A 27,999-nucleotide genomic window follows, 5' to 3' on the forward strand; every position below is an offset into this window, starting at 1 on the left:
ATTTCTTTCATATATTGCATAATGGTGGGGATCTTTATAACAATGACTCTCCTCTTCACAATACTGTTGCTTGGTATATTCATTATCCTAATCATTGCAGTTCATGCAACTTATCACAAATTGCAGTTATGTTAAATAAAAACTATTATAACTTTACTGCATCTGTGTTATTGCCTTTGTTTGTATGAGACATAATAAATCTGTGAGAAAAGGGTAATTTCCGTTTAACCACGACAACCCTGAGATATTGTACTTTGAGTCCATGCGTAAGCGACTGCTACAAATCACCTTTTACTATTGTGTTTCTGGTGAGGTACTGCTAGTAAGCTGGTAAGGTTTGGACAACAGTTACAACTAATTGTAGGAAGAGACTTAGGGCCTGATTCTAACTTTGGAGGACGGTGTTAAACCGTCCCAAAAGTGGCGGATATACCACCTACCGTATTACGAGTTCCATAGGATATAATGGACTCGTAATATGGTAGGTGGTATATCCGCCACTTTTGGGACGGTTTAACACCGTCCTCCAAAGTTAGAATCAGGCCCTTAGTCACCTACAAACGAAAGTACTGTCATCCTGAGACCAGCAGTCTTGCTCAGAGCAAGAGTCCAAACTACGACATGGCGCCACCAACGATGGTGTTTAGGCACTAATTTACGGATACCCTGACTATCACTGTCCCACAGACAACAGGTACCCTCAGTACCATTATACGGAGACGTCCGTGGTCTTTGGGAGAATCCTCCTCAGCCAAACAGGTAACCCCTAGTTAGGCTGTAGGTTGTTCGAGCTCGAACTCACAAAAGGAAAAACTTCCCTTATTTTTTGGTGTTCCGTTTCTCTAAAACAACTATGGCTAATACCATAGACATTCCTGCTAATGCTAGACATGCACTTACACAACATTTATTAGCGCATGGCCTTACAGAAGAGGGCGGGGAGGTTATTCTGATTATAGAAGCCACTGAAGCATACCAAACTGAAACATTTTACTGTTGGGTTCCCTTTCCTGAGGCCGACCAACGAATGCACACATTTCACACATATGACATTGCGGACGTACCAGTACGATATGAAGCATACCAGTATCATGAAATATCGCTCACATATCAAGAGCATCAGAACTGGTTTGAAGGCGCCCTACCACATGTACTACAACGGGTGAGGCTAGGACCCTTAGGCAATGAAGGGCCTACTTGGCCTATGTTTGCCACATATACACCTCATCCAGGCATACAAAATATTCCGGTTGTAGATTTACGAATATTGTATAATGAATTAGTGGCATTATATAGACGTTTGGTTCAGTTCGTAATGCGGACATTGAACACTACACCAGCGCGTCCAGCACCACCAGTTGCTGGTGGATATCAATTGGCTACTGGGATTAATCCACAAACGGTGCATACCATAATGGGTAAAGTGCCCTCGGATCGCGAAAAAATACCGTTCTGGATTGCTCAGAAAACAAATCAGCTGGAAGCTGTGTTCCCCCATACGGGGCCACAGGAGAAACATAGATTGCTCACTATGTGCTTGCCGTTTGGGATGGTTCCCTCTGTGGATGAATGTGCCACTTGGGGTACAGTCTTCGCTGCCGTTTATACTACCACACATGGTACCCCTACACTTGCCAATTTACCAAAAGTATTAAAACTAATACAAAATGAGCATGGGGCTGCACCGGCCCTAGATCTGGGAATGAAATTGATGCGTAACTTTGACGCAGTCTCCTCGATAATATTAAGTAATATTAAAGGGGAAGCAGTGGCACTGGTGATACGCCAGCGTCTCCGGGAAACTCCACATGTGGAACAGGAGAGACAGCTACCGAAAATAATATCTGATACCTATACTAGTATAGGACGGGATGGGTTGGGAGCCAAACCTAAAAAGTTGGACGTACCAAGTACCACCCATAAGGAAGGTACAAAGCAAGCACAAGAGGGCTCTAAAAAGCGCTGGGACAAACAAAAAGATTTCAAAGATAGGAGAAATAAAAGAGCTGATTCTCCACATCCGGAGTACTCCGTCAGGAGGTATAATCTCAGGAATAGGGATAACATTAGAACTCCAGACAGATATACTGATTCACGTCCTTCTCGTTCCTTTCAGGACGCACCGGATAGACGTAGCGAGAGAGGGGGCCGTCAAGATCGACGTCCGGAATACGTGAAAGAAAAGAAAGACTCGCCGCAGTCTACCATTAAAAAAGAAGAAAAGACTCCTCAACAAAAGCCACAATTTAAAAAGAAGAAAGTGGCTGCACTGACCGTTAAAAAATGCCGGTAGTATTGAGAACATTGTTGAGGAACAAGAGGTGGGCAGTGACTCTGTTGGACAGCGCGGCAGAGGTCACGATATGTCGCCAGAGTCTGAAAGATCATCTGGATGCGACAGCAACTAGCGATTACATGGCAGTTGAGACGGCGGATGGCCGCGTTCACCCACCCGATCGGGTTTATGATTTAACAATTCAGATAGAGGGAGACGTGGAACGCATTATTAGTGTAATATTCTGGGATGAACTTACTAGTGATATCCTGTTGGCTGAGAGGGACTGGCCACCTGAACATGTCCGCAAGCTCCCACATGGGGAAGATGTCATTTTGCCTTCTTTCTCCGATCTTGTTCCGGAGGCAGACAAACAAGCCTATGCTGCTGAATGGGCTTTAGAGCAGGCACCTGCATTATACCGTAATCATGTAGGTTGGGACAAGGACTCTCCTTGTCATGTTATTCCCGTTCGGTCTACACCACACCCGCAGCCACAATACCCTGTTAAACATGAAGCAAAAGCTCCAGTGACGGAGATACTGTCACAACTTGAATACCAGGGAGTGATTGAGCCCTGTACATCGGCAATGAATAATCCGCTATTTCCCGTTGCGAAACCTGATCATTCCTATAGAATAGTGGTGGATTATAGGCACTTGAATAGTCATGCACGCACTTATGCTATACAAAATTCACACAGCACAGCGCTGATTAATAATATAGTGCGTAAAAAATACAAAACTACATTGGATATATCTAATGTTTTTTTCTGCCAGAATTTAGCTAACGAAAGTAGAGACCTAAGTGCATTTTCCTTTGGCTCTCAGAAACGCTTTTGTCGTTTACCCCAAGGTTATAAAAAAGCCCAGGACTGTTTTTGGCCCGTGTCACATCTATCTTACACGAGCTTGATTCCGAGGCATTATCCTATGTGGATGATATCTATCTCACTGATGACACCCTTGACGTTCATCTTGCAAGGGTCGATCAGATAATTATGGGGTTTGCTGCCTTTGGATATAAATTTAATTTTAAGAAAAGCAAGATTGCCTTTCTTAGTGTATTGTTCCTAGGATATGAGCTATCACACGAGGGGAAGAGCCTGGCCCCGCACTTCCTAGAGAAGTGTGCTCAGCTACAGCCTCCGAACACGCTTAAGAAATTACAGTCATTACTGGGTATCTTTAATTTTGGTAGAACATACATTCCAGATTATGCTGAACGCGTCAAGCCACTATATGACTTAATTCAGCCCAATTATTCTAGCAAGCGATGAACAATTGAACACACACACATCCTTAGGGACATACAACGAGACATGCTGGAAGATAGACACTTGTACACACGGGACAATAAAACAAATTTGGTCATCAGAATAATAGCTGGTGCCCTTCGATTTACCTATGTCACCTTTAATAAGGGTGACACAGTGCCAATAGCATACAAATCACATTTGTACTCCAATGCAGAGAAACGTTTTGCTCCTACTGAAAAAATTCTGACGGCAGTTCAGATGGCCGTCATAAAGGAGAGTCCGCTTGCCCAGGGGAAACGCATTGTTGTTGTCTCCCCGGTTCCGGCTTAAGAGGCTGTCACTAAAGCGAGCGTTCCAAACGCTAAGGCATTGCATCCACGCTGGATTCAGTGGGCAACGTCTCTGACCGCCACTGATGTTGATTATGTGTTTGACCCAAGACTTCAGACACAGGAATTTCTCCAGTATGAACAGGAGTACCCCGCTCCCTTACACATATTGCCAATAGACAGTTATGATACAATCATTTATACTGACGGATCGGCACAACCGGCTGTGGGTACTAAACATCAATACTCGGCGGCTTGCGCAGCCGTGTGCGGGGTAATGGAAGACGGAGTTTTCCATCCTCATAATACCTACACTCAGTCCTTAGGGGACTGCACAGCACAGTTGGCCGAGCTTAAGGCTCTTCTTCTAGCTCTCGAACATTCAGAGCCAGGAACACAGACTTTGATTGTCTGTGATTCATATTATTGCGTCCAGTCATACAATAAATACCTTAATCATTGGAAACTGAACGGGTTTAGAGATTCTAAAGGGAACACCATTAAACACAAAATGCTGTGGAGAAGGGTGGCTGATCTTAAGGATGAGCTGCCATGTGTCCATGTAGTTCATACATTAGGGCACCAACGTGTAGGAATACATGTTGCCGGTAATACATTGGCTGACGAAGCAGCCAAAGCATCAGTAGCTACGGCTTCTGTAGCTGCAGTGACTCGTTCTAGGACGAGGTTGGATAATGAAATACTGATTGCCGTTAAAGCGTCGGCTGCAGGCAAGACCCTTCCGAAAGGATACCCTACGAACTATACCTATCATATCAGTGCACAGAATGTTGCTTTTGCAACAATTCCTGATGTTGGTGATCGAGTAATCCCAAATGAAGACCAAAGGTTAGAGCTGATTACAGCTGCACATGAGGGTGTCGCTTCTGCACATGCTGGTATACAGGCCACTATCACCATTCTACAACAAAGGTACTGGTGGCCTGGTCTATGCAGACGGACTAAACAGTATGTCCTTTGCTGTGACATTTGTCAGCAGATTAAGGGCTCGAATATCAGACGCCCTCTGCAGACATCTCTCTTAGTGTCAGACAAACCACTCCATTGTGTGTACCTGGACCATTGTGGTCCTTTGCAACCTGATGGTGCATACAAATACATTTTAGTGGCTGTAGATTCCTGTTCTAGATTCCTGTGGGTATGGCCACAGCGGTCGGCTGACGCCCGGACTGTTATAAAAGATTTGCTGATCTTTATCGGTACACATGCGGTTGCAGCATTCCATTCGGACCAGGGCCCTGCATTTGCCTCTAAGGCTTTCAGGGACACCATGAGGACGATGGGTGTTGAACTCCATTACTCCTCACCATACCATCCCGAGGGAAATTCGGTCGTGGAGAGGCGGAATCGTGATCTAAAGCAGTCCTTAACAGCTCGAGTATTAGGTTCAGGCCGCAGCTGGTTACATCACCTATATGGGGTCCAGAGAGCACTGAATAATCTGCCAAGACGGTCCTTGCGGGGAAAGTCTCCATATGAGGTTCTCTTTGGGACAACTATGTATGTTCCCGATCTTGATGCCCCAGGTATGGTGGCAGCAGAAACACCATTTGACATAAAAGAACGTCTCGCTGTTTTACAGGAGCTTCAACAATTCCGTGATGATAAATCATCTGCAAGTGCTGCCACCTTGGGACTAAGGGATTTGGCGAAAACTTCGACTGGCTGGATTCCTAACGTTGGGGATCTGGTTTGTGAGAAGATCGCTGTGAAAAAAGAGTTTGGTCCAGCATACAGAGCACCTGTACCGGTCTTGGGGATAAAAGGTACCAGGACTGTCATCCTTCCGCCATTGTCTGGTTCCAAATCAAACAGATTCATCTCCATTGATGGCATCAAATTACACCATGTGGCCGATTCTTCACAGTAGACCAGGAGGTCCCTTGGGTGGTTACCGATCCCCTCTCACTACCCAACAGGACATCCCTCTACATAGTAGGATGACCATCGCTACTACTGACTATGCAACTATGTCAGCTGCTGTTCCAGACACTTCCTCGACCATGGGGAGGGCGGAAAATGAACTTTTGTTGGTTCCTGTAACAACTTCGGAGAACACACCGCTACAGGATTTGGCTGTATTTTACACGAACACTTCCACGACTGGTAACGTCATCTATCATGAACCTCCACAAACGATGGATGGGAATTCGATGAGTCCTGTGTTTGCGGAGACTTCCTCTGGCTATTTTGTGGACATTGATGATTTTTCTTCAGATTCATCATCAACTGAGACTGACAAACTTTCCAGAGGTAGCAAGTTCTATTGATGGCTTAAAAAGAACTATTTGATATATCCATGGAACTATCTCTGGTTCTGTTTGACATTTATTGCATTGTTTTTATGGATTGGTTTTGTGACTGTTTTCTTTTTACTAATTAATGGTCACTATATTGCTGATTGCTCCTCAGTGGAGCCTGTTGATGTAATTTTAACACCACATCATTCATCACATAAGGTCCGACGTGATTTGTCCCCTGTCAATATAACAGCTATTCCAATTTCTGATGGGATTGTTTGGGACAAAGTTCCGTTCGATATATACGGGCCTACAGAGATAATTCAAATACTATACGTGTTCAAAATTTCTATGACTGATGTTATTACACCTAATGTTGTCTCTGATGATTGGGATGTCCAAACAGTTGATTCCATGCTAACTGAAATGAAGGACTACTCCGCTTTTGGAAGTGATGATGTTTATGATTTTACAATGAATTATGGTGAAATGTTCTGCTATAATAATTGGGGACATCACTACCTGCACCGTGCAACTAGATATAGGCCTCTTTTTAACTACACACAATGGGAACATTGTTCAACACCACAGGTGGGGAGTCCAAAGTATTACAGTGACAAATTCACATACTTTTCTGGGCATGATACAAAGAAAGCTGAATCTTATTATTTAAATTACCCACGACACACATTAGAAAACTATTGCTAACAGATACAAAACTGATTTATTCAGATCCCTTTGTTTCCCGACTTTCGATTGAGGGTTATGAATATTGGAAGAACACTATCGATTTAAAGAGTGCATGGGGGACGCAAGATTGGCAGATACAGGGTAGGGAGGCTTTGTTTCGAGCTTGCTTAATTCCTGTGCAAATGATTTTTTTAAATGACACTGTTGAGCAGACATCATGTCTGGGATTAACAAAAATTAAGGATCTCAACACGCCCAGTATTCCTACACCGACAAAATTTAAAGATTGGCAACACTTTCTAAATGTTTCTGAGGAAAGGCTAGATGCATTGGTTAAGGCTGGTGACTATAATTCTTCACTTTCCAGTCCTGGGGGATGGTTGGTAAGGCCCACCGATACTGATGGTTGTCAAAGGCGTTTTTTGAACTCTTCAGGGGGTTTTTCCATTCATAGACCAGACCCTCGCTTTTTGTCAGGTCAGCATGCTGGTATAATTACAACATATAGTGTGGGCAAGCTGTGCCAACAATGGGTACAAACGGACACCTTAACAGCTGTGAAACAACACCTGAATACTCTTTCTGACAGTATAGACCTACAAGATTTCCTATTAGGTCCTAGAAAACGAGACTCGAAACGGTTTTTATATGCCATGTATAATGAAATTTGGAAACTTTCTCAAATTGAGGCTGCTGCACGTTTACGGCAACTTGATAAAGAGAATTTGGAAAAAACATTGGCTGTTGTCGACAATGGCATGAACACGCTATCCAACAGGATTTATTCCCTGTCGAATATAGTTTCATCTGCTATTGGTATCACTCAGACTGATTTGTCTCGGTTATATCATGGGCAAACACAGCTGCGTTCCATCATGCAGCTGAGTTGGGCATTGCAGACGCTAAGAAGTGGCCACATTCCATGGAAATACATTAATGGGAGTGAACTATTCGCTGCTTTTAATTTTTCCAGGGAACAAGAGACAATGGCTAAAAGGGAGGCTCGTTTCACCTTGCTTCAAGTTGAAAAATTAGATAAGTTGCCCTTCACGGTAGCAGAGAGTCCTTCAACTATCTGGCTCTTACACGGCATTATTAATTTACCGTTTTCAACGTTTCGTTTCTCAAGCTGCCTGAAACATCTTGCAGTGGGACGATATGAACGGCTAGGAGATAGCTTTATTAAAGAAGAGTGGGAGTTGCCCTTTGAGTATCGATGTCTGAACGGCGAACAGGAGGTCTTTCTTAGCGGAAGTGAATGTGAGACTACTGTTCGTCATTCCATGATATGCAAACAGGTGTCTCTTCACGGTCTTTGCAATGCGGGGGTCGCGAATTTGGCCTGTTTTCTGAAGGGTCCTCCCGTCCCCTTGATTCGTTCAGTGTTTCATGTACTTTCTAATGGGAGTTATGTTCTTCTCAGCGATGACAGCTGTTGCGGCTTGCGACCTGGAATTGCCTACGCAATCTCAGTCACGAAGGTCGTTACGTGTTGTGGCCATGTTTTGTTTCCTCCCACACGAGAGATACAAGTATCTGAAATGTGGCCCCACATTGATACTAATAATGTGAACTATGACAAGTTGAGTAGACTAAAGGCGCTATTGTTTCAAAAACAGGTCGCCTTGACATCCGCAAAAGAGACGTATGCTCTCCAGGTTGCGAGATCATCAGCCGAGATACAATCCCTTTTAAATACCGATTTCCCCAAACACTTTGAAGAGTTGGTGTCCAGAATATTCAATGCTTCAAGCACAACGGGGATTGTTCATTTCTTTAAGGCTGTCGGGTCTGGTTTCGTGTCCATCTTCCAGACTGTCTTCGGAGTCATCCCATCAGCCATCCATTCTCTCTTTTCCAGTGTGTTTGGTGGTTTTCCAATTATTTTGGCTTTAATTGGCGGACTACTACTGCTATTTTTTCTGATTCGCGGTGGTTGTTTTTTTCCAGCAACACAGAGCAATGGAGCCGCTCCCGTCAACACCGCTGTGCCGTGAACGCATGGATCGGATCTTCGGTACACCTTTGCTGGTGAAACTGGAATTTGACTGGTCATTGTCATTCCGGCCTCTACTGTGGTGCGTACAACCGGTGTTCCGCTGCATATGGTGTCTCTTTGAACATCTGCCTATGGTCTGTCTTGCTGTTGCACCGACATCTCCTGTGGACCACGAACTGCTGATGTCCCCGATGAGGGTTCATACACGGTCATGCCCCTTGAGACTTAGGTTGCTCCGCGAGGCCACCTATGAGCCTTCTGTTATACGATCTAACATGGATGAGGACACTGCAGCGAGTGTCGATACACCGATGACTATGGCTCACTTCTGCTCTGTGGATCCGTTTGTCCGTCCAGCTCTCGGTTTCACTTCAGACGATGTTGACTCATTTTTAAGATCCTTGAATGGTGACTTCGATGACATTCTTCAAGATCCTGCATATAGCACATAATTTGATGAATTAGCTTGCCAGTTCCCGATTCTAATAAAGTAGCAATTATACTAAAAGTTTGCTATACTTGTCATGGTTGATATTAAAATCTCTGAAATGTTTTTTAAACGAATTTTATAACACAGCATTTATTTTTAAGTTTTTGGCTTTTTAGTTCAGTAGCAGCTTTTTAGCGATTGGATTTCTTTACCTTCATCATACCTGTTACGGCAATGGGGAGGGTGTAGTGAATCCTAGTTTGTTTTAACTGGTTAACAGGAGTTAGCTTAGCCGTAGGCTTGTAAACTCGTGCCCCCGTCACCCAGTGACTTTTAACCTACTTAGCTTGCTCTGGCTTAGTCCATTTAATTATTTATTTCCTTTAAAATGGCGGCCTTGTTTGTAGTTAGGCCACTTGTTATGGGTTCTATTATCAGTGTCACTGCGCCAAGGCGTCAAGATCAAGCACGAAAGACAAACATACAGTAGGCATTCACACTTAGGGATTTTCCCTCTCTATACTTTCGAGGGATTGTTGATATTAATTGCCGTCCCAAGCATGCCTGTTATCTATTGTTATGAATAACACTTATGTCAGGGGACCTTGTAGATCTGTATAAATACAACACACTTTTAGACAGATAATCAGAGGGATTCCGACCAGAGGGCATCGCCACCATCGCTGATACCGATGCTGCAGTCATCTTGACACTGACCCAGTCTTCGTGTCCCTGCGGAGTCTGAGATAGAGACCTCATTCCAAGGTAACGAGGGTTGGGGGCTCCTCTCATGGACATGGCTTCGGCAGATTAGGTTTAACGAACCCAGCTCTCCTTTTTTAGGTAGGAGGTTAGACCTACTCTCCTTAGGGTATTAGGGCTTATTCCATCTTTTACATATACATATATTTCTTTCATATATTGCATAATGGTGGGGATCTTTATAACAATGACTCTCCTCTTCACAATACTGTTGCTTGGTATATTCATTATCCTAATCATTGCAGTTCATGCAACTTATCACAAATTGCAGTTATGTTAAATAAAAACTATTATAACTTTACTGCATCTGTGTTATTGCCTTTGTTTGTATGAGGCATAATAAATCTGTGAGAAAAGGGTAATTTCCGTTTAACCACGACAACCCTGAGATATTGTACTTTGAGTCCATGCGTAAGCGACTGCTACAAATCACCTTTTACTATTGTGTTTCTGGTGAGGTACTGCTAGTAAGGCGGTAAGGTTTGGACAACAGTTACAACTAGTTGTAGGAAGAGACTTAGTCACCTACAAACGAAAGTACTGTCATCCTGAGACCAGCAGTCTTGCTCAGAGCAAGAGTCCAAACTACGACAGTGTCGTGGAGGGCTTTGTGAGCGTGGACGAGGACTTTGAAAATTATCCTTTTGTTGATGGGCAGCCAGTGTAGGGATCTGAGGTGGGTGGATATGTGTTCGTGGCGAGGGAGGTTGAGGATGAGACGTGCGGCTGCGTTCTGGATTTGCTGGAGTTTTCTTTGAAGCTTGGCTGTGGTCCCTGCGTAGAAGGCATTGCTGTAGTCCAGTCTGCTGCTAATGAGGGCGTGGGTGACTGTTCTTCTTGTTTCTAAAGGAATCCATTTGAAAGTGTTGGAGCAGGAGGATGATATGGCATTGATTTGCCGGGTCATGGAGAGAGATGAGTCTAGAACGATGCCAAGGTTGCGTGCATGGGTGGTGGTCCGAGGGTGGTGGGTCACCAGGAGTCGTTCCATGCTGTCTTGTTGGGGCCGAAGAGGATTATCTCGGTTTTGTTTGAGTTTAATTTGAGGTGGCTTGCTGTCATCCATTTGGCGATGTCGAGGAGTCCGGCGTACAGGTTAATCTTGGCGGTGGCTGGGTTCCTGGTGAGGGAGATGATGAGCTGGGTGTCGTCGGCGTATGAGATGATGGTGATGCCGTGGGGGCAGAGGATGTTGGTGAAAGGAGCCATGTAGATGTTGAAGAGGGTGGGGCTGAGGGAGGATCCTTGGGGGACCCCACAGCTGATCTTGGTGGCTGTAGACCGGAAAGGAGGGAGGCAAACTCTTTGGCTTCTTTTGGTCAGGAAGGGGTTGAGCCAGTCCAGGGCCTCGTGGCAAATTCCGGAGTCAAAAAGGCGTGCGCAGAGGGTTTGGTGGCATACATTGTCGAAAGCTGCAGAGAGGTCTAGGAGGATGAGGGCGACGGTCTCGCCCTTGTCCATTCTGGTCCTGATGTCGTCTGTGCAGGCGATGAGGGCGGTCTCAGTGCTGTGGTTCTTGCGGAATCCAGACTGGAAGGCGTCGAGTATGCTGTTTTCTTCTAAGAAGCAAGACAGTTGTGCGTTTACTATCTTCTCAGTGACCTTTGCGGGGAAGGGCAGAGAGAAATGGGACAGTAGTTTGTGAGGTCTTCCGAGAAGAGCGTTGACTTCGGCGTGCTTCCAAACGTCTGGGAAGGTTGCGGTGTCAAAGGAACTGTTGATGACGGCACGGAGCTGGGGAGCGATGATTTGGCTGGCCTTGTTGAAAATGTGGTTTGGGCAAGGGTCTGTTGGGGAGCCTGTGTGGATGGAGTTCATGGTTTTGCCGATTTCTCCGTCATTGGTGGGGGTCCAGGTGTTTATTTGGTTGGTGCAGGAGGGTGTTGTGGTGTTGGTTGTGTCGGTGGTGGTGATGGTGGGTGCTGATGATGTGAAGCTGTTGTGTAGGTCTGCGATTTTGCGGTGAGAGTAGTTGGAGAGGGAGTTGCAGAGGTCTTGGGAGTGTGGAGGGTCGATAGTGCTGGATTTGGGTTTGGTGAGTTCTTTGACAATGGCAAAGAGTTCCTTGCTGTTGTGTGTGTTGTTGTCTATGCGTTCTTTGCAGAACCACAGTTTGGTGGTCCGGATGAGTTGGTGGTGTTTGCGCATGGCTGTTTTGAGGGTGGAGAAGTTGCTCATTGAGGGTTCTTGGCGACAGGCTTTCTCAATTTTACGGCATTCTAGTTTGGAAGCCTGGAGTTCTGTGGTGAACCAGGGGGTGGTCTTGATGGTGCGGGTGTTGTTGTTTGTTTTCAAAGGGGCGAGGGAGTCTGCGCAGGTTGCTAGCCATTGTGTGAGGTTGTGGGTGGCGGTGTTGGGGTCGTTGGTGATGGAATGTGGAGCTTGTGTGAGGTTGGAGATCAGGTGTTCTTTGGAGATCTTGTTCCACTTGCGGTAGGGTGTAGTGTGTTGTTGGAAAGTTGAGATCACCAAGGAGTATCTAGTCTGTGGAGGTGAGGGCATGGGAGCTGATGGTATCTGTGATGGAGTCGCAGAATGGGGGCGGGGTCCTGGTGGTCTGTAGATGAGGGTACCTCTAAGAGTGGCGTTGGCGTTTATGTGTGTTCTCCATTGTCTAGGGTATCGTTGGTGTTGGTGGAAATTTTTATGGTGTTTTTGTGTCTTATGGCAATACCTCCTCCTGGTTTGTTTATGCAGTCTCTACGAGTGATTCTGTAACCTTCTGGGATGGTTATGGCAATGTCGGGTTCTGATGGGGGGTTCATCCATGTTTCAGTGAGGAAGGCGATGTCAGGAGAGTTTGTTGTGAGCAGGTCCCAAAGCTCGATGGCATGCTTGTGGACGGAGCGGGTGTTAAGAAGGATGCAGTTAAGGTGATTGCGGGGTTTGGTGTTATTGCGGTGCTTGTTGGTGTTGCTGTTATTAGTGTGAGTGCAGGAAAAATGGCATGAGTGGCATGCGAATGGTCCGTGTGTGTGTTTGGGGTTGGCCTGGGCGCAGGCGGGGTGCTGGCCTGGGTTGAGGGCATGGAGTTCTGTGAAGGAGTAGTGGTGCTTCGGGAAGGGGTCAGAGAAACGTGGACCAAGGGGACGGGCGCTGGGCATGGTCCGGGCACAGACGGGCTTGCCTCTAGCGCCATTAAGAAGGTGAGGTGGGAGTGAGGAGCAGCTGGGAGGCGGGAGGGGAGAGTCCAATGGGGGCGCGAGGGGGGCAGGGCCGCAGGGGACGCAGCGGCAGGGATTGAGGAACCGACGAGAGCCAGGAAGAAAAACGGGCGCTATTGAGGCGCAAAATACAAAGTGGAGCACAGAATGGGCACAGTTAAGGTCAGAAACAGATCTAATAACGGAAAACTAAATACAGAAAATGAAATACAAGCTATTGCAATAAATACAGAAAACGAAATAGAGTTCTGTAACATAATAAACATGACTTGACTTTGAACTTGATCATCTGATAGAGACTTTTAGCTGCAGATTCCTTACCTTTGAATGGATACCTAAGCAATACCATTCCCGAACCAAGTTCAAACAAGAAAGTCCTGCAGGACCCAACAGGCAAAGGGCCCCTCCCTCCGGACCTGACTGTCCAGGCAGTAGTGTTTAGTAAACATGTGCAGAGATGCCCACGTTTCCGCCTGACAGATGCCAAGAACTGGAACTCAACATGCTAACACAGTGATCGCAACTTTAGCTCAGGTAGACTGAGCATGCAAACCTTTGGTGTTTCTTTTTGGCCAGTGCATAGCAGATCCTAATGCAGAGTAGGACCCATCTGGAGATGGCCCACTTCTCTACTGCTGAACCTTTCTTCGCACCCACATCCCCTACAAAGAGTTGGTCATCCACCCAGAAATCTTTTGTTTGATCAAGGTAGAACGCCAGTGGTCTTTTTGGGTCCAGGAGGTGAAGTCTCTCCTCTTCCTTAGAAAGATATGGGGGTGGGTAAGGAGAAGGCAAGCTGATGGATTGGCCTACACAAAAGGGCATGACCACTTTTGGCAGAAAAGAGTCCCTAGTGAGAAGCACACTTTGTCAGGATAGATAGAAAGGTAGGGCGGCTTAGTTGATAAGGCCTGCAGCTCGCTTACTCTGCAGGCAGATGTAATTGCCACAAGGAAGGCTGTTTTCAATGTGGTAAGCCTGAGAGGACAATTGTGGAGAGGCTCAAAAGGAGTGCACATCAAAAAAGTTAGATCATTGAGACTATTTAGGTGTGAAGCACAATGACCAGGACTAAGGGCATTGCAGTGTAGGAACTGCCCACACGCAGTCCCTTCACGTAGACAACAACAGCTGAGGTGTGAGAAACACACTTGGCATATACTTAAGGGAACTAGAACATTATACTCTGCTTTCCCTTCCCTTGTTTTTAATCATGACACTGGTGTCAGGCCATAGCAAAGATTGCCTTTTTTGGCACCCATAGCTAACTTTAACACAGTTATTTTTCCAGTCCCTCACACTTGCACTCACCTTCGATAATTTCATCGAAAAGATCTCTGGCAAAGAGCCCTCTAGAGGGGCCTGTCAGGCATAGCAGCGCAGGCCTGACGAGGAGCATGACCCGATGATGAAGCATATCACCTAACAATGAGTAAGGGCTACTGTTCCTAACAAACTAATGCTTGCGGGGACCAAAAGACCCCTACCTTAATAGGTAGTGTTTAGTCTTAGACATCGGAACATTGCATCTCATTTATGGATTATGCTGTTGGAAATAGCCACTTTCCCACGGTCACCTCCAGACTTTTTGCCTTCCTCCTCCCCTTCTTCTGACCTTCTTCTCATTGGCTTTAGGGCTCTGCTATCCAGTGCTAAAGTGTGTATGCTCTCAGCTTAAAACATGGTAAAATTGATTTGGCCACAATTGGCTTATTTAATGTACTTTCAAGTCCCTAGTAAAGTACACCATACATGCCCAGGGCCTGTAAATTAAATGCTACTTGTGGGCCTGTAGTACTGATTGTGCCACCTACTACAGTAGCCCTCCAAACATATCTTAGGCATGCCAGTGCAGAACCTGCGTGTGCAGTTTTAAACTGCCATTTCAACTTGGCAAGTGCACCCACTTGCTGTAGGAGGCTGGCCTGGTTTGTAGTGGGTACCTAAAGTACTTACACCTTATAGCGGGTCCAGTTATCCCTTATTAGTGAGATGTAGGCAGTGTCTAGAAGCCAGGCTGTCTAGAGGTAGCTGTAGGCAGAACAGCCAAGGCTAAACTAGAAGACATGCAAAGCTCTTGCAATACCACTGTAGCCACACAGTACTTACACACAAGAAAGACAATATTCAGTGTTACCAAAATTAAAGGTATTTTATTTTAGTGACACAAGGCCAAAAATATCTGAGGCTATACTCTCTTAGGAGGTAAGTATTATACAAAAAATAGACACTAGTAACCAAAATCAGGTAAGTAAACAGTCATAGAATAGTGCAAATACTGAATATCACCATAGGTTACAATAGGCCTTGGGGGAACACAAACCATGTACTAAAATAGTGGAAAGCGAATGTCTGTTTCCCACCTAGGCAAGAGTAGTGTGTAGAGGGGCACTGGGAGAGTAAGAAAACACCAAAGGTAAGTAAAGTGCCCCATCCCAGACGCCCAGGAATGCAGGAGTCAAGCACAACAAGTTTCCTTGGAACAGAGTAGAAGTCGTGATAAAGAATTATGCAAAAACCAAGCAAGACTGCAAGACACCAACGATGGATTCCTGGACCTGAAGACCTGTGGAGAGAGGAGACCAAGTCCAAGAACAGCTGAAGAGTCCAGGAGTAACAGGATCCCCTGCTAACCCGAATGAAGGAGCAAAAGTGGATTCTCCGGTTAGAAATAAAAGTCAGAAATGCACCAAAGAAGGAAGCTGTGGGTTCCTCCCTGGTGCAAGAGATGTCCCACGTCGAGTAGAAGAATGAAGGCTGGTTTTTGTCGTTGGATTTTGCCAACAAGCCTTGGCTCACGCAAAAGACGCATTTGGCGGGAGAAGGCCTGGGGACCTGGGGGTCCTGAGGAAACAGAGGGGGCTCTCAGCACTTCAGAGAGCCCTCAGAAGACCAGGCAGCACCCACAGGAGTCCCAGGACACGGGGGACAAAGGAGCTGCAAATCACGGTTGTCGCAGCACTACACAAAGGGATACCACGCCGCTGGACAACAACTCAGGGAGCTGAGTGTCACAGGATAGAGTGCTGGGGACCTGGGCTATGCTGTGGACGAAGGATTCCTTGGAGAAGCCCACAGAAGCCCCCTAGGAGCTGCAAAAATGCAGTGCACAGGGGTGATGTCTGGCTTGGGGAGGCAATCTCTTACCGCCACCAAATTTGGACAGCTGGACGTTTGGACATTCTCGGTCACTTCAGTCCACCACCACCTGTGTTCCAGGATCCATGCTAGTCGTCAGGAGAGGGGACCCAGGGTACCAGCTGTCGTCGTAGCGAGATGCCTGCTGAAGGAGGGAAGTGACTCCGTCACTCCACAGGAGATTCCTTCGGTCCTTCTGGTGCAGGATGAAGCCAGGCAGTCTTCGGAGCGTGCCGACCTGGAAATTGTTGCAGTTGTTGGCAGGAGCTGAAGTTACAGAGTTGCAGTAGCCTTCTTGGATACTTTCTTGCAGTTGTAGAGTTCCAGGAGCAGTTCTGCGGTTGACCTGATGGTAAAAGGTGAAGTAGAGGTTGCAGAGGATTCCTGCTGGAATCTTGCAAAACTGAATACAAGGAAACACCCACAGGAGAGACCCTAAATAGCCCTCCGAGGGGGATTGCTCACCTAACCAGGTATGGAACTATCAGGAGGGGTCTCTGACCCCACTTGCTGGCACTGGCCACTCAGATGCTCCCAGAGTTCCCTGACCATCCTGAAAACAAGGTGGCAGAACCCAGGGACACTCTGTAGGAGCTCTGGGCACCGCCACTGGGGTGGTGATGGACAGGGGAGTGGTCACTCCCCTTTCCTTTGTCCAGTTTCGCGCCAAAGCAGGGACTGGGAGTCCCTGAACCGGTGTAGACTGGCTTATGCAAGGAAGGCACCATCTGTGCCCTTCAAAGCATTTCCAGAGGCTGGGGGAGGCTACCTCTCCCCAGCCTGTTACACCTATTTCCAAAGGGAGAGGGTGTAACACCCTCCTCCCAAAGGAAATGCTTTGTTCTGCCTTCCTGGGACTGAGCTGCTCTGACTCCAGGAGGGCAGAACACTGTCTGTGAGGGGGCAGCAGCTGTAGCTGCAGTGCAAGCCTCAGAGAGCTGGTTTGGCAGTAATGGGGGTACATGGTGGAGCCCCCAGAATGCATGGAATTGGCTACCTAATACCAGATTTGGAATGGGGGGACAATTCCTTGATCTTAAACACCTTACATGGCCATTTTTGGGGTTACCATTGTGAAACTACATACAGGTATTGACCTATATGTAGTGCACACGTGTAATGGCGTCCCTGCACTCACAAAGTCTGGGGAATCGGCCCTGGACTGTCTGGGGGTACCTTTGCTAGTGCAGGGGTGCCATCACTCTTAGTAACTTTGCACCTAGCCTTCAGTAAATGAAGGTTAGACATATAGGTGACTTCTAAGTTACTTAAGTGCAGTGAAAATGGCTCTGAAATAATGTGTGCACTATTTCACGCAGGCTGCAATGGCAGGCCTGTGAAAGGGTTTGTCTGAGCTCCTTATGGGTGGCAAAAGAAATGCTGCAGCTCATAATGATCTCCTGGAACCCCAATGCCCTGGTTACCTAGGTACCATATACTAGGGACTTATAAGGGGGGTCCAGTGTGCCAACTGAAATTGGTAAATGAAGTCACTAGCCTACAGTGACAAATCTAAAAGCAGAGAGAGCTTAAGCACTGAGGTTCTGATTAGCAGAGCCTCAGTGACACAGTTAAGCACTATTCACAACACACACATTAGGCCACAAACTATGAGCACTGGGGTCCTGTCCAGCAGGATCCCAGTGAGACAGGCAAAGACATACTGACATACAGGTAAAAATGGGGGTAACATACCAAAAAAGATGGTACTTTCCAACAGAGACATTTTCTAGTTGCAGATTCCTTACCTTACATTTTCCCAAGGAGTCAGACTAGATCTGGAGATTTTTCTTCGAGCAGAACCCTAACGTGCTGTCAGGTGGTGTCGGTCAACTCTACATCCGTCGTTGGCATTGTGGTTGCCGTGATGACGTCAGGGTCATATATAGGCACCGCCTCGGCATAGTAACGTCAGTTTCTTTTCACGACTTTCCATGCCAAAGCGCAGAGCCATGAAGAACACTGAAAATGGTGCGCCAAAACAAAGGCCCTAAAAGGGGAATCTCTGTCCCTAGAAATCAGTTAGCAAACGGGGAGGATGGGTGGGACAGTGAGGAATCTGCAACAAGAATATGTCTCTACCACATATATATCGTTACTGAAGGTAAGTAACTTGTTCATCTGATAGAGACTTCTACTTGCAGGTTCCTTACCTTAGAATAGATACCCAAGCAACACCATCCTCGGTGGTGGGCTGCGAACCCAGATCATATTAGGAGGTCCTGCCGGACCGAAATAGCCACCTCTGGGGACCTGACTGTCCAGGCAGTAATACTTTGTAAACATGTGCAAGGATGCCCACATTGCTGCTTGACAGATATGCAGGACAGAAACTGTGTGCTAGTACTGTAGTAGCAGCAGTTGCTCGGGTAGGGTGAGCACGCTAGCCCGCAGGGGGTTGCTTTTTAGTCAAAGAGTAGCACATTGTTATGCAAAATAGTACCCATCGTGAGATGGTACACTTTTGCACCACCTTCCCTTTCTGCATACCCACATATCCAACAAAGAGTTGATTGTCCACCCGGAAATCTTTGGTACAATTGATGTAGAACACCAACGCTCTTTTTTGTTTTCTGATAGAGGAGTCTCTCCTCTTCATGAGATGGATGTGCATAATAAGTAGGCAAAGTGATGGACTGGCCTACATGAAAAGGTGTAACTACTTTGGGAAGGAAGGAGGCCCTCGTATGTAGCACCACATTGTCAGGGTAAACAAACAAAAATAGGGGCTTTGAAGAAAGAGTTTGAAGGTCACTCATTCTGCGAGTAGAGGTGATGGTAAAAAGAAATGCAGTTTTAAGAGTAAAGAACCACAAAGGACAATTGTGTAACGGCTCAAAGGGAGCACACATCAATTAAGTAAGGACAAGATTGAGGTCCCACTAAGACATGATAAACAGAGTGGTAGAAAACAAATGGCTTAGTCCCTTATGAAATCTACCCACAATAATAAACTTAAAAAGAGAAGGTTGGGCTGGTAATGTAAGAAAGGCTGAGATAGCAGATAAGTAACCTTTAAGGGTGCCCAAACCAGAGCCCTGCTGGGCTAAAGAGAGGATGAACAAAAGAACCTCAGAGAGAGAAGCAGAGAGGGGATCAATAGACTTGTTGGCACACCATGCCACAGATTTATTTCGACAGGCATATATTGTTTTGGTGGAGGGACACCTGGATGCCAAGATAACATCACAGACTTCAGGCAGAAGGTCAAAAGCTGTCAACTGCCACTGTTCAATCTCCATGCATGAAGGCGAAGATTGGACAGGTTTGAGTGGAGGACCATCCCCTGTTGCTGCAGCAGAATATCCTCCTGAAGAGGCAGTCTGACTGGATGATCTCTGGTCATGCTCAGTAGCTCTGGATACTATACTCTCTTTGCTCAGTTCGGAGCCGCAAGGATTACTTGGGCCCAGTCGTTCTTGATGTTCTTCAGAACTCTGGACAAAAGTGGTGTAGGCGGGAAGGCGTAAAGGAGGCCTGAGTTCCACAAGAGACAAAAAGTGTTGCCAAGCAAGTGCTGCCTTCGAAACTCCAACGCACAAAACAGCAAATATTGCGCGTTCTCTGTGGAGAACACATCTAGCCATGGCTCTCCCCATTGTTGAAAGAGACCTTGCACCACCTACGGATGGAGATGCCATTCGTGATCGACTATGCATCGATGGCTGAGTTTGTCTGCTCTGGCGTTAAGAGAGGCCACCAGATATTGAACCACCAGGGTAATGCCCTGGTGTGCCAGGCATGTCCAGAGGCTCAGAGCCTCTTGACAAAGGGTCCAGGACCCTACTCCACCCTGTTTACTGCAGTACCACATGGCAGTAATGTTGTCCTTGAACACCCAATGAGCGCTGGTAATGCCGAAGGGGAGCACAGTAAATTTAAAGTTCTCATGACCTACCACGAATCAGAGGTAACGACCGTGGGCAGGGAGGACGGGGATATGGAAACAAGCGTCCTGCAAGTCCAACGCTACCTTCCAGTCTCCTGGGTCCAAGGCATACAAGACCTGAGCCAGAGTGAGCATTCTGAACTTCTCCTTCTTGAGGAACAGATTGAGTGCCCTAAGGTCTAGGATAGGATGTAAGCCTTTGTCCTTTTTTGGAACCAGAAAGTAGCAGGAATAACAACCACAACCTACTTCTGGCTCAGGAACCATCTCTATGGTTCCGTTGGCCAAGAGAGCTGTGACTTCCTTGCAGAGGAAGTGCCAGATGATCCTCTGGTAATCGGTCATAGGATGGAGGCATGGCCTCTCAAAGGGGAGGGAGTAGCCCCTTCAGATGATCTGCAAAACCCACCTGTCTGTAGTGATGGATTCCCACTGGGGCAGGTGATGGCAAATCCTCCCGCCAACTGGTTTGAGATGAGGGAACACACTAGGAAGGTTTTGATGCCACAGCAGCGGTGTGGGTGGACTGGCAAGACCTCTGGTTCCCGTCCACGAGCCTACGGGATTCCACATTCCTGGTTACGTAGGGGCTGGGTAGCATGGGTGGCGCAGTGGCTGTGAAAGGGACACAATGGGGCGAAAGGTGGACTGTTGGGGGCAAGGGGCAGTGGAATGGCCAAGGGACTGAGCCGTAGCCCGGAACTCCTTGAACCTCTCAAGCACCAAGTATGCCTGGTCTCCAAAGAGACGGGTGCCATCAAAGGGAATGTCTATAAGGGTCTGTTGGACATCCCCCGAAAAACCAGATGCCCTCAACCAGGCATGGCGCCTCAAGGCCACCGCTGACCGATCTACCCAGAAAGTCAGTCGTGTCCAGCCCACATCGAATAGTGAACTTTGCAGTGTCTCTCCCATCAGCAATGGCTTGGGAGACTATAGCCCTGGACTCCTCCAGGATCTGCAGAAGAACTTGTGCAACTGTATCTCACAAAGAGTGGGTTATAGCGGCCCAAAAAGCATGTGGTGTTCACTGACTGCGGCACCAGACTGGAGGAAGAAAACATCTTCTTCCCAATTTGTCCCAGTCTCTTTGATTCCCTCTCCGGGGGAGCGGAAGGGAATACATGAGGATGCCTGGGTGACCAAGGCTCTCAGGCGTGGGGTGTTGGGACAGAATTTAGGGTCATTCAGGAGGGGAGAGGCTCTGAAGAGGAAATCCCAGGCTTAAGCACCTCTGTCAGGAGATTAGTCTTGACCACTACAGTGGGCAGCTCGAGGCCAAGGACCTTAGCCGCCCTACTGACGACCATAGAATAGGAGGCTCCTTTCGCCATAGCCACGGTAGGGGGAGAAAGCATGCCAGCGCCTGGAGAAGTACCCAGGACACTGGCCTTGCCCAATTCCTGTACTCAATCCATTTTAGGGTCATCCAGCTGGTATTCGTAAAGGTCCAGCGTCCCCTCCAATCCTTCCTCATATTTGTACCCAAAGGAAAAAGGGCCAGAATCCAACCTCGGGTGAGTAGGCCTCGAAGAAGCTAGAAGCGGCGCCGGCCAACGCTCCGGGTCATTGGGGATCAGAACTGGGTTGACATCAATCGTGGGCACAATTGACATCAGTAGAGTTGAAGACCTAGCCTGCGCCGGGGAAGGTCGCAATGGTACGACCGGTGTTGGCAAGGATCTGGTAGCGGATAAGGAGGGGCCCTCGGAGGCCAAAGCCACCGGTGCAGAACACGAAGGGCCCCCATCCGAACCCCCAGGCCCCGAAGGCACCGCATTTGGTTGGACTGCCAAAACATGAGGTGCATGGCCTCAAAATTCTTTTAATTGGGCAGGGGTCGCTCCGGCACCCAGAAACTCGGGGAGGTGAGGAGCGGACCCAGAAATAGGCTCTGCGGACGGAGGCCTGGAGCGTCAACACTCCTCCAACATCGCATCAGACCAGTGACGCGGTGAAGTCGAAGAATGCCTAGCCTTGTTCGAATTCTTCTTCTTACTCGAGTGACCCCAAGAATTTGAGGATGACGAGTGGTGGTGACTCCATGAATAGTCTCAAGACCTTCCACTCGACCGAGACGGGATCGATGCGGAGTCGAGCGCCGGGCCGCTATGAGCTTTAGGGTCCGGTCCCTCAAAGCCTTTGGGTGCATGGCCTGGCACTCGGAGCCCAACTTCGGGTCGTGGTCACACTCCAAACACCACAAACGACCTGATGCAGATCAGTCACCAACATCATGCGGTGACAGATCTTGCAAAGTTTGAAACCGGTCTTCGGGGACATCCTCGACTAACCAAAAGTCACCAGAAAAACTCAGCAAAGGTGTAGGATTTGGTTAAAAAAATGACCAGGGTAACTCTCTCCGGATCAGCGCGTGCGCTAAAAGAAAATACCTGATGTCACTACACCGGGGTGGTGCCTATATATGACCCCAACGTCAGCACTGCGACCACGACACCAACGATAGAAGGGGAGTCAACCGATGCTACCTGACAGCGCGAAAGAGTACTGCTCTAAGAAAAATCTCCAGATTCAGTCTGACGCCTGGGGAAATTCTAAGGCAAGGAATCTGCAACTTGAAGTCTTTATCAGATACTTTACTACTTACTTTACTGTGTTGGTCTGCTACCTGCTGCTTCTTCTTCAGCAAGGACTGGACTTGTTCTCTACATCCTTGAACCCAAGATTCACCATGGGCTTGTTGGCTTACCCCCTGTTCTCCTTCAGTCTCAGGGATATCAAGGACTACCAGCAGCTCTCCTGGTGCTGCTGGACCCTGCCATCTGTGAGTCCTTCTCTTGCCTGAGGTGCCCCCCTCCAGTCCTGGGCCTCAGAAGTGGGTTCTGCTGTGAACTTCTGCTAATGGTGACACATCATGTTCTTAACATCAATGCTTTCCTCCAAAGTTACTGTTTCAATGGGCCCTGAGTGGATCTGTAGCCAGCCTACTCTCTATTGTGGTCGGACTAGATTTTGGATGTGCACCAGTCCCTCTTGACCTCAAGTAAATTTCTGACCGCTAGTGACTTCTACGCACTATTTTACATTTAATCTTTAAAAATTCATATCTCGACTTCTACTTATTGGATTTTTGTTGTTTTGGCTTTTGTTTACTCAGATACATATGATCTTTTTTCCTAAACTGGTGTGAAGTTTTTTTGTGGTATCTTACGCTGTGTTACAGTAATTAAGTGTTGCACACATACTTTACACATTGCCTCTTGAGGTAAGCCTGACTGCTATGTGCCAAGGTACCAGAGGGTGAGCAAATGTTTATTTAGGGTGTGTATCTGACTTACCCTGACTAGAATTGTGGTCCCTACTTGGAAAGGGTACATACCTCTGCCAACTAGCGATCCAATTTTTAACAGGTGCCATTGAAGGGCATGTCCATGAAAGAATCCTGGACATCCCTCGAAAAGCCAGACGTCCCCAAGCCAGGCTTGGGTCATTGTTGTGGAAACTGCACTGCCTAGCAAGTCGGTTACGCCTAATCCACAACAAATTGTGAACTTTGCCACATTTCGCCCATCGGCAACAACCTGAGGGAGTACAGCCTGGGCCTCCTGCAGGATCTGTGGCAGCACTTCAACAACCATATCCCAAGGCTTGTGGGAATTACAGCACAAAAGGCATGTGGTGTCCACTGACCGCAGTGCATGACTGGCGGAAGAAAACATCATCTTCCAAAATGAATCCATCCTTCTTGAGACTCTATCCAGGGAAGTGGTAGTGAACGTGCCTTGGGAGGTAGAGGATTGGACCACCAACCTCTCAGGGGTGGGGTGTTGCATCAGGAATCTTGGGTCCCCAAGTGTGGGGCAATAGCGGCAAGCAATCATTCTGTTTACAAGAGCCCCGGTGCTGGGTTTGGGCCAGGAACCCATTGGGACATCAGTGAGGGCATTAGTGAATGGGAGCCAGGTTTCTGAGGTGGAGGCTCCTGGGTGCACCCTCTCTGTCAAGAGGTTAATCTGGATGGCCACAAGGGCAGTAGAAGGTCCAGGACCTCATCGGCCCTCGTAACCACCATAGCATAAGAAGCTCTCTCCTCTGTAGCTACAGTAAGGGGAAACAGCATTTCAATGTCTGGAGAATTGTCCAGTCCGCTGACTTCTCCGCGGTCTTCACGTCTGTCCATTTCAGATTCATAGGGCTGGTATTACAAAGGGTCCAGCGACACCTACCATTCAACCGCAAGGCCTACTCCAGAGAAATATGTTTCAGGATCCGATTGAGGAAGCAAAGCTCCTGCCGGCGTCATGTGATGCATATCTGGCTCCGTTTTGGAATCGGGGATTACAATGGGGAAGGTGCCGCTGGTGGGTGCATGCCGCACCGGGAGCGCCAGTGTCAGGACCAGAGAAGGCTGAGGTGGTATGACCGGTGCCGGTCCGGATCCAGGACTTGATCCGTGAGAGCACCTCAATGCCAGCCCGTGGAACATGAAAGGCCACCCTCTGATCCTGCGGGGTAAGAAAGCACTCCAGCATGGTCGGACTGCCCAAAAATTAGGAGCATGACTTCATAAGACTCTTTTGAGTTGGGCAGAGGTCACTTCGCAGAACAAGTCCTAGACCATCAATGCTCCCTCGTCTTGTTGGCCAACGGTTGAAGAGAAGTTGAAGAGCAATTCAACATCTTGGATTGTTTCTTGTGCCTTGACTTACCTGACTGCCTGACGTCTTCGAATAGGACAACAACAACTTCAGACTCAGCAACTGGTCCTGGGACCTTCCTCTCAACCGATGCCTCAACCTGCATGGAGTCGTGTGGCAGGCCTCCTCCAGCTTTAGAGACTGCTCCCTCAAAGCCTTCTGATGTATGGCAGGCACTCAGAGCTCAACTTTCAGTCATGATCACGCTCCACACACAAACACACACACAAGGTGTGGATCCATCACAGACATTGCCTAATGACAGGATCAGCAGGGCTTGAACCCTGTCTTCCTAGAAGACATCTCTCAACACACCAAGAGAAAATTCTCAGAAAAAGCTCTACAAAAAGTAAAAAAAGACCAGACAAAAAATGACAGAGGGGCAGCTCTCTTTGGATCAATGCTGGCTGTTGTTGAAAGAAAAGAACTGCCGTTGGCGTGCCTTGGTGCCACATATACAGGACCCGCAACATCATACCTAGTGCTCACAACAGATGCAGAACCGATCATTGCTACCTACCAGTGCACAGCGGTACTGCTCACAAAACTCTTCTGGATCCAGTCTGGCATCTGAGGAGAATTCAAAGATAAGGAATCTGCAGCTAGAAGTCTCTATCAGATACAATGCTTTAAGACCTGGGGCCTGCCTCCTTCAGATCTTCTTTATTTCTTTTAGATGACACAATCTGAAAAACCCATTCACAACAGTGGACGAGTTTAGAACTCATGTAGTAATATTAAATTGTAGTAACATTAAGTTGTAGATTGACAACTGAATAAAGGGGGAATAGAGGGGTTGATTTTCACCTCTAGTTTCTGAGTGACATTACAGGCAACTGTAAGCTTTGCTCTTTTTGTCTTTTTCACTTAGAACTCCTTGGTTAAAAACATTCCAATTATTCACAGTTACAAGTATATAATTCAGTATGCTCACACGCATCATGTCAAATAGATCACAACTAGTTTGAGCTCACAAAAATATACCTTGTAGTAATCAGTTGCTTATCTATAGGCAGCATTGTGCCCAGGAACCATGGATATGCAATTGCAAATTGATCAATAATGGATAATATATGATAGCTGGTGTGTCTGATTAATCTTGTTGAATATACATTTTATAACTGATGCAGTTACTGCGTCATAATTATTAACTCACCTATATACCGCTTGGCAATACTCCTGATAAGGGCCTTCCACTCCATCACCTGCATTTTGTCTTCAAAATCGTTAAAATGCTCAGATGGGCTTCCCATCAGTTCAAACCCTTCAGACAACAAGAAATTAAAATGGTTGATAGTCAAAACAGCTACTGTGAACATCAGATACTTAAGTGAATCGACAACAACAAAGCTAACTTGACCTTTCAAAAACTGTCGGAGCTAAAGAAAACAAATTGTGAATTGTAGAAAAAGGTAAATATATAATCTGTAAATAATATTGAAAACACAACAAAAGACAAATAGCAAAACAACTTAGAAAAATAGAGTGAACAATAATAAATAACATGTCACCAAAACAACAAATATCCAATACGTAAAACAAGAGTTATGACTTTAAAAACTTTCAGGAAAAATAGCACAAAAATGTGCTAGTCGCAGTTATATGGTCACAATGGACCAGGTCAAAATCTAAAAGTTCAGGCCAACAGCGATGCAGGGACCAGGTGTGTTGCAGTGGAGAGTTTACCTTATATTCAGTTGAGTTCCAAGCAAGAACCTTTAGCCAGAGCTTCATGTTGGCAGGAGTCATGGGGAGACTGTCATTGGTGTCAAGAGACAGTTGCTTTTGTTTGGCAGGAGACGTGGGCTGACGTTGCTGACGGAAAGAGCAGGTCGCTGTTGGAGCTTCGCATTGGTGTGAGATGTGGGCAGTTGTTTCTGATGCATAGAGCTCAGAACCTATGGATTTTCACCAGGGGTCCAGCTCTTGCAGTTTTCAGGCTGGAGGAGAATACTAGACATCAGCTAAGGGCTTCGGACCTGGCGAGGCACCTCTGGAAGGCCAGTAGTAGGGTCCAAGTGGGTCCAGTTGGTAGGACTCTGGGTTCTTGCTGTGTCCCTATAGCTCAAAAAGGAGGTCAGCCAACTATGGAGTCACATCTGGGATCCTGTGTTCAAGGCAAGCAGGTCCAGTCTTCCTTCTACAGGGCAATCCTCCTACTCAATCTTTCACGGGTCCAAGAGTGTTCTGATGAGAGTTTCTGAGGGAGCCAGTTTTACACCAAGTCCCAGCTTGCATGTGGGGGTCCCTCTCGTGGTCTACCCCTAAAGTAAATCTGGACAGTACCACCTGGTTTTGGCTTCAATTTGTCTATCGAGACAAAGGGCAGGGGTGAGCTGCATTTGCCACTTACAAAGCAGGCAGCTTCATAAGTAAGGAAGGGGGTGGGCACTGCTCTCAGCCTACGCTTTGAAGCTCAGGATGGCTGAGTACAGCCCCCAGGCTAGTCTGTCCCAGGAGAGGAACACTTTTCACCCTACCCAAGGCTCTTATGTCCCCTGTTTAGAAGGATTACACATCACACCAAAGAAGGGCCATTAACAGCAAAAGTGCCATTTTCAGAATAGTAACTTTAAGTCTGACTTTATCATTAAAGACGATTTTAGATTACAATCCAGATAAGTGGAAGCAGTATATTTCTATCTGCGCCCAAACTGAAGTTTTCACTCATTATGTGTAATAAGGTAACCCTGAGTAAGTCTATGGAACATGTAGCTTTGCTACAGTGAAAAACAACTTAGAGAGATTTTCAGTGCAGGGACATGTAAAACTTAAGCACACATGTCCTATTTTATAAATACCATGCACCCTGCCCTAAAAGTCCTGAGGACCTTGCTTAAGGGTGACTTTGATTGTTTTGGCAGGTTGAAAGGGCAGTTGTAAAACTGCACTACAGGCTGCAGTGGCAGACCCAAGACCGTTTACAGTGCTACTTGAGTGGGTGCTACAATAAATGCTGCACCCAACTGGCAGCATTTAATGTACAGGGCCTGGGTACATGAAGTACCATTTACTAAGAGCTTATACGTAAATTAAAGGTGGCAATTAGGTGTATACCAATTTTACAATCTTTGTGAGAGTTCTTAGGATGGAAATGGCCTCTGCATTTTAAAAGATGTGTATACCTGCCTCAAGTGCCCAACTGC

At 46.9% G+C, this 27,999-nt stretch overlaps 1 protein-coding gene across 1 annotated transcript in view; it reads right to left on the reverse strand.

The window, feature by feature from the left end:
• IDUA (alpha-L-iduronidase) overlaps positions 1 to 27,999 on the reverse strand; it is a 1,520,091-nt gene that overhangs the window by 1,073,845 nt on the left and 418,247 nt on the right. The window contains exon 4 of the mRNA XM_069236746.1: positions 26,010 to 26,117. Coding sequence (XP_069092847.1) covers positions 26,010 to 26,117 — 108 coding nt within the window. The remainder of the gene's footprint in view (positions 1 to 26,009; positions 26,118 to 27,999) is intronic.

This window comes from Pleurodeles waltl, chromosome 1_2 (assembly GCF_031143425.1).
Source record: "Pleurodeles waltl isolate 20211129_DDA chromosome 1_2, aPleWal1.hap1.20221129, whole genome shotgun sequence".
Taxonomy (NCBI): domain Eukaryota; kingdom Metazoa; phylum Chordata; class Amphibia; order Caudata; family Salamandridae; genus Pleurodeles; species Pleurodeles waltl.